At 21.3% G+C, this 7,904-nt stretch overlaps 2 protein-coding genes across 2 annotated transcripts; one reads left to right on the top strand and one right to left on the bottom strand. All coding sequences in view use genetic code 6, as the record gives it.

Annotated features, from left to right (window-relative positions):
* Positions 1-993: 993 nt before the first annotated feature.
* On the top strand, positions 994-1,527 carry TTHERM_000767539 (hypothetical protein; the record flags this gene model as incomplete). The annotated part of the gene is made up of 1 exon (XM_012797063.1): positions 994-1,527. One exon carries the CDS (start codon positions 994-996, stop codon positions 1,525-1,527), a length of 534 nt encoding a protein of 177 aa, XP_012652517.1.
* A 2,456-nt stretch (positions 1,528-3,983) lies between these two features.
* TTHERM_00767530 (transmembrane protein, putative) lies at positions 3,984-7,746 on the bottom strand (the record flags this gene model as incomplete). Its single annotated transcript, XM_001013842.2, has 13 exons — positions 3,984-4,057; positions 4,112-4,300; positions 4,349-4,487; positions 4,540-4,560; positions 4,626-4,647; positions 4,717-4,891; positions 5,083-5,140; positions 5,213-5,391; positions 5,511-5,895; positions 5,948-6,901; positions 6,955-7,086; positions 7,150-7,430; positions 7,473-7,746. Coding segments are annotated over 13 exons (2,883 nt in total), but the record flags the coding sequence as incomplete, so codon positions are not given.
* Positions 7,747-7,904: the final 158 nt, after the last annotated feature.

Raw genomic sequence — 7,904 nt, 5'->3', positions numbered from 1 at the left:
ATATCAAAAAGTGTTTATATTGAAATGAACTAATAAAATTCAATCAAACTAAAATATGAATGAAGTATTAATAAAAGTATAATAATCGTATGAATTATTTGTAATATTTTATTTAATTTTGTTTATTATTCAAATTCTGAAAAATTAATTCATCATGATGATTTGTCAATAAAAAAACACGAATTCCATTTTTTCTTTTTGTGACTTAAATATATTAAAAAATATATTTAAATAAATAATAATTTATTTTTATCAAAAATATTTAAAAAGATAAAATTAAATGACAGAAAAATATATGAAATTTTTATAATAAATTTATTAATTTTATATGTTAAATATAAATAAGTCTGTCTTCTTGATTTCAGTTATTAATTTATTGATTTTCCTCTCTTAAAGTTTTTCTTAGCTAACCATTTTTTTATTTAATAACATAATATATTATTTTATTTATTTTGAAGTAAAAGCGGCCCAAATAACAACTTTCATAAATTCTTTTTAGGTATGAATAGAAATAAGTTAGGTCAAAATTTTCTATTTTAGTTTCATAAAAATCTAAATAACACTCTTAACAAAAAGATAAGTTTGAGATTTTAGCTAACAACTCTTTAATCGCTTTCTTTGAAAATGTATTGGACCTATAAAAATTAATTATAATTTTTTTAAGGTTTTATTAATCTTTAATGAAATTAATCAAACACTAGATTACGTCATCACTAAATAGAGAGTTTCCTAAATAGAATCTAAATTCAACTAAGTTAGATTTTATAGATTTTATAAAATCAATAACTGTTTAAGAATCAAATTTTTCACTTCCTAGATGAACTTATACGTTTCTTAAATTCTAAAAAGACCCTTCATTTGTTAATTTTGTTATAAGTTATAAGGTTTTAGGATTTATTTTTAGGTTTTTTTCAAAGTTAAATAAAAGCTTTTATAATTGCTTTTATTTAGAGAGCAAATCAATAAGATTTAGTATTGGTTTATCTGATATCAATGTTGAATTTTTTAAATTCAATTCAAACTCTACTAGTTTTGTAGTTTGCCTTAAACTTTAAACAAGTAAATTAAGAGAGTCATCTGATGCTGAGGCTAACTCCATATTAAATCTTAATATGCTAATTTTCTACAGATCATTTATAGCATTACCCAGATTTCCTAAGGCTACTTCATCTATTTTATCACTTTTAGGAAACTTCAAATTTAATTCTTCAATTTATTTATTTTGCGCAATTATTTTTGATAGATTTATAACTGATTCTTTTTCTATAGAATAAAGCCCTAAAAATTTTAGGACTAAGCTAATAAGATTTTAGTGATTTGCTATTGAATTAATTATTTAGCTAACTTATTCAGAGCTAAAATATTCAAATTTGTTACAAGAATTAAAGAAAAGTTTTATTTTTTGGAGTTAATTTTAGTTTTGAATAAAATTAGTTAGTTCTTTTACATTTGATATTCCCTTTCCCAAAGAATCTATTTAAAGGTCTATTACTTTAAGTTGGTTATATTCAGGAATTATTTTAGTGAAACCCTAAAAAAATGAAACGAAATTTGCTTATGAATCTAATTTATTTTTGAGGAATTTCAATGATAGAATTTTGAGTTAGGTTGATTAACTTAAAATATTTTGATAAAAATTTTCTATTAAATCAGGGTTCATTTATTACTTAACTCTAACTTTTATCTACAAGCTATTAAGCTATTTTTTAAGTGGATCAAGTCCATTAGTGATACTACTGATAATTTCATCAAAATTTTGTTTTCCAAGATTTAAATTAATATTCTATAAATTTGGATATAAGTTGGATAAATCGCTTAAATATTAACAAATTATTTTGTTGTCATTTGAAATATGTTTACTAATTCCTATACTTAAATCCCTTAATTGAATTAAACTTTATCCACTTAAAAGTTGTATTAACTTGTTTAATTATTATTTTGATTTTGTTTAATTAATAATATTAAGGATTTGTAGCTATTGGCAAAATGGCTTTATTAGAATTAAAGATTCAGTGATATATGATAATTAAGAATGGATATTTTTGGTTATTATAACTTTAATTTAATCTGATTTTTCTAATGTGTTTGGTTAAATTTCTATTGACTTTTATTTCTTTTATTTAAGAATTCTTATTTTATTTGGAACGGTCTCATATTTATGTAAAAACTTCAAATTCCCAAATTTTGAATACTATTCAACCTATTTATTAAATTCAAATATTTTTAAATTCTCCTAAATTAATTATATTTGTGATTGCGTTGGATTAAATATCTTTGGTTCTTCTTTTTCAAAGTGCTAATGTTGAATTTTTGACATTTCTGTTGTGAATTTTTAGCTTATTTTAGAAAAATTTTCTAAAAATTCATTAAAAATTTAAAACCTTTTATTTTAAAAGTTTTAAAAATTCTCTTCTCTCTAAAATATCTCAGCTATTTCTTATTAAAACTCTTACAACCCTAAATAACCTTTTTTAAAGTTATTTATAACTTGCTACAGGTCATAAATTACTGCTTTTTGGTCTGTTTTAACTTTTTTCTTTGCTTCGCATATATAACCTTAGGTTTTTAGAGAGTATTCTAATAAAAAGTATCTGATTTAATCTTCTATTGATTTAAAATTTTTTTCATATTCTTAAAAATTTGAATCTACTTATCTAAGGTTCATTTTTTAGATCCTTTCAATCCTTTTATTTTTTCCTTCAAATATCTTGTTTATGTTTAACAGATTTTACTAATCCAAATCTTTTTTACATTTTTTGCAAATAAATATGTTATAATTATTTTGTTTATAATAGTAATTTAGATATTTAAGCTCTCTGTTGTGCTCTTTGCAAAAATATTTTTAATCTAAATTTACAATTTACTAACTTTCCATTACTTCCTTAATTTTTTTTATTTTCTTTTCTTAATATTTTACTTTAATTAAAATTAATTATAAAAAAAGAAAAATAAATTCCTTTTTTAAAGAACTTCTTATTTTTAATAAAAATAAAAGATTTATATCATTTTTATCTATTAACACAATCAATCTAGTTTCAAGTAATTATAAAAATAAAAAATTTTTATATAGTTTAGAATTTTACAAATGCTACTAAGAAAAATTTCCCTCATTATCATAGTTTTCAAGGAGTTTATTTTCACTTGCTCCTACAAGTATTTAGGCTGAACAGTAGTTTTCATAAATTAAAAATCAAAATAATCCTTTCTAAACAGATAAATCATCAATAAAAGTGGAATAAAATTCTTATATAAAATTTAACATATAAAATAATTTATTAGACATTAATGAAATAAAAAAAATATACCTTAGAAATAATTGATTTAATTTATTTTTATATTATTAATGTTATAAACTCTTAAAATTCAAAGGAAAAAAATAATGTAATAAAAACATTTTAATTTTTTTTGTCTTTGAAGTAATATTTCATAATATATTTATTTTAAATTCAATAAATAATATTCTTAAATAAAAATAATTAGTTTTTTATTTTACTTACAGAACAAATAAAGCTTAATATTTAATATAAATATATTATTAATAGGGAAAAATGAAATTTAAAATTGATAAATCTTTTTAGTTAAAAACTATAAAATAATATGTATTATTAATATTTAACAATAATTTTCAGATATTTAACGTATTATCTATTTCATATTCAGTAAAATAAATTAAATTTATTATCTTTATCCGCCTTGTTAACAGAATTTAATTTTATTTATTTATTAGAGTTATCCTCTTTATCTTTTTAACTCTCTTTCTAATCCATCGCTATATTTAATTCTTCGAATCCTAATATTTAATTAAAAAATTTAATGATTAAAAAAAAATAATTATATATATTACATTAAAAAAGAGGAGATTAGTTTATCTAGCTGCTATATACAGTATTTGTGTTATTTTCATTATCTTTATCAAAGTAATCGCTTTAAGAGTTTATTTTTTGTTATTTTACAGTAGCTAAGTATTTTTGTTTTGATTTTATTCATTTATTAGAGTTATCCTCTTTATCTTTTTAACTCTCATTCTCATCCGTTACTAAAATTAATTCTTCGAATTCTAATTTTTAATTAAAAAATTTAATGATTAAAAAAAAACTATTAAAAATATTACATAAAAAAATAGGAGATTAGTTTATCTTGTTGGTATATACAGTATTTGGGCTATTCATATTTTCTTAATCAAAGTAATCGCCTTCAGAGTTTTATTTTTGTTAATTTTCTGTAGCTAAGTCATTTAGTTTATTTTATTTAACAGTCTAATTAATCTACTAATCTTTAAATAGTCTTTTATGATTTTTACCTATAAATTAAATATATTAAATATAAAAAATAACTAGAGTTTTAATACTTATTTATATCTTTAAGCCAGAGAATAAAAGATCATACTTTTGCTCTTCACTAAGTTTTAAAAATTCTTAAAAAATTCTTTTTATTTTAGCTTTCAATTAAGGATTTAATTTTTATTTTTGAAACTTTTGAACAAGCATCTTTGTATAAGAAAATTTTTTTAAAAATGAAATGATAACATTCTTTAATTACATTAAAAGTCCTATAATAACTCTTTTAATTATTACAATAATAAACCAAGCATTGATTGTGATTATAGTTATAATAGAAGTCATTACGTAATAATTGAACGGATTATTGCTAATGAATAAACAAAGTAATACAGAAACTGCACACACATTTGTTTGATAGAAATCAACTATATTATACCCGCTCAAACGATAGGGTTATAAAACACTAGATGCTATCCCATAGAGAGAAATCACCATAAAAATTAGCACTCCTTTAACATTAGTTTCTTGGGAATAGAAGTTAAGAATTATAATGATTAAAATTTTTTCTAAAATTTTCACGAATTCCCAATAATAGTTTTGGCTTTTATACTCTTTATATAAAAAGCTATATTTCTTATATACTTAAATGTTTTGCAGTCATTTTTATTTTTGTATAGTATATAAAAAAGTCCAATAGGTATAATAAAAGCAAACACTAATAAGCAAGGAGCTACAAAGATAGAACTATAGGTCTAGTGCTGGCTAGTGTTGCATTCATAAGTTATATTATAGAGTATATAACTAGAATCTCCAATTACCCTACATGAAAGAATAGCTATCATTTGAGAAACTAAATCAGGCTAAACTAAAATAAATATAAAGATCGCAGCAGTACAAATAGAATAATAACGAACTTCTATATTTGTAAATACCCTTTATAAAATTAAGCTAAGTATAAACACCATTAAATAGCCAATTGGAACTGTGAGAGTAAATAGTAGTTTAAGATATATCATTGGTATATCTGTTTATATATCTTTTAATATACATTCAGCAGAATTCATTTATTATCTTACAGGTGCTCCTAAATACTATGAAGTATCAAATATATCTTTTGTTTGTTTGATAAAATTTAAAATATTATTTTCATCTTAAAAAATTTAGTTTATATAAATAAATAATTTTTATAAATTAATAATTTTAAATTTAAAAAATTTTAATTTTTTTTACCTGTAGTTATTTTTATATTGAAAGTAATAATTGATCCTATTATTTGTAAATAGTTAACGAATACTTTAATATAAACACTAGCTTTTTCTCCATTTCGAGATTTTCTATCTTTTTGGTTATCATATTTGACAATTAATTTAGATTAATATTTAGTCCCTTTTAAGGAAGTGCTTTGATTATTCTTTGATAAGTGTCTTTTCAGAGCTACTTAAAAAGCATTTATTGTTTATTCCTCTAAGTCTCCTTTTACGGCAAGTCGAATTGAAAATAAAGTCCAGATTACTATTAAAATTGCTTTCAACAATAAAGCACTCAATTCTTTACATTACGCACATTAATAAGATCCAATTTTAGAATAACTCTCTCCCCAATAGCTTCCATAAATCTTATTAATTTTAAATTTATTGTTAAAGTAATATTTAAAAAGATGTATTTACATCACATTATTCACATAGAGGTCCTATGTAACCTTCTAAACATACTTAATTACCATAAGTATTTCCAATACAGTTTGAAGGCTTATTTACACATTCTATAACAAGAGGACTACTTTCATCTTTTCTCCAGAATCCTTAATTTACATATATAATTCCATTTTTGCATTTTGCTCCAGAAGGACATGCATAGCATTATTGTTTATCGACAGAGTATTTATCTTAGTCACAGACAACACATTCTGTATATGTATTGTAAAAATTCTCAACTTCACCATAATTACAACTTCTAAAATAAACTTCTAATTCATAAGAATAGTTAGACTCAAATTAATTAGTTTATTTATTTAAAATTTTTATAACATCAGATTTGAACTCAATTATTGCTTTTGAATTTGGAATCCCTATTAATTATATACCTTAAAAAACAAATTATTTTTATTTTAAATCAACAAATGCTGTAGAATTTCCTCTAATGTAATAATTTGATATATTTTTTGTTTTGCTGCTAAATTATGCTTAAATTATTATTTTATCAGCATCTAATGGAAATATTGGTTTAGCTGTTTAATCTTTTAGCTAAAAGATTATATCTGGAATTTATGCTCCACTTTTAATATTTGATAAAATTAAAGAATTAGTTGACTAATTGAAGTATTTATTTAAATCTGTAGTCATGATCAAACCTAAATGATCAGGATAGGAATTGATATTATCTCCATAAAGAATGGCCTTGTTATTCAAAATAATGCTTTAAGAATCTATAACTGGATTTATACCTAGATTATTAATGCATCCTCCGATAACTGCTTTATTATTTGATAGATTTGTTTTATAAATTTTGATCTATTACTGTACTGTTGATTCATTTTCTGAGTTAATAAATAATGCCCCACCACTTCCATTTAAAGATTGATTGTCAGTAAATTAGCAATTAGACAAAGTTAAAGAAAAAACCTATTAATTGTATGATTAAAAATTTTAAATTATTTAAAAAAAAAAAGTATTACATCATCATTTTAGGCTATTAAAAGCATAGCTCCTCCATCTGATATGGCAGTATTTCCAATCATTTGAGTATTTTATATATAATTAAGATTAGAAACCAAACCATTAATTGATATAGCACCACCGTTATTGGCCTATTTTTAAATAAATATTTAAATTACATAAAAGCTTGTATGATATTAAATTATTTTAATCACTTTTGATTCTAAAAACATAGAGTCAGATATAAAAAATTGTGTTTAGTTCAACTAAAGTATAGAACCAAAGCATAGCATGCAAATTATTTTCTAAAATAATGTTTATTATTAAATTTATAATTTAGATTAATATAATGATATAAGTGCTCCTGAATTTAGCAGAGAAATCTAGGATTGTAATACTCGTTTTGAGGATATCTAATTTATATTTATAAATTAAGAATCTTCAATTGTTAGAGCTCCTTAATTGACACTAATTAAGTATGTGGAAAACGTAGAGTCTTTAATTATTAATCTTTAAATTACAATACTCGTATTAATACCATTAATTAGAAGAGGGGAAGTATTTTGTAAATTTTTTATTATTAAATTTTAAAATCCGCAATCAACAATTGAGAGCATAGATTTTTAAAGTTAGAAAAATGACACTGATTAGATTTCAGATAGCTTTGCTATTAGATTCAAATAATCAGGATAAGTTTAGTTAAAATTATTATTATCAATATTAAAAAGAGTAACATTAGAATTTTAGGTATTCAAAAAATATGAGTTCGTCTAGCCTAAAATATTGGTTAACTCTCCTTAATAGAATAGAATCTAGTTTAATAAATTCTAATTTTCTGATTATCTGAATATTGATAAAAAAAAAATTTAATATTATTTTTAATTTTCATTATTTTATGGTAATAACTCTATGTTAATAAATATTTTTATTGAATCCCATTGATTAAATGCACACCTGGTGCTCAAAAAAA

Source organism: Tetrahymena thermophila, assembly GCF_000189635.1.
Source record: "Tetrahymena thermophila SB210 genomic scaffold scf_8254670, whole genome shotgun sequence".
NCBI classification, from domain to species: domain Eukaryota; phylum Ciliophora; class Oligohymenophorea; order Hymenostomatida; family Tetrahymenidae; genus Tetrahymena; species Tetrahymena thermophila.
Note: the sequence above shows the minus strand (reverse complement) of the source record. Positions and strands in the feature narration are given on the sequence as shown.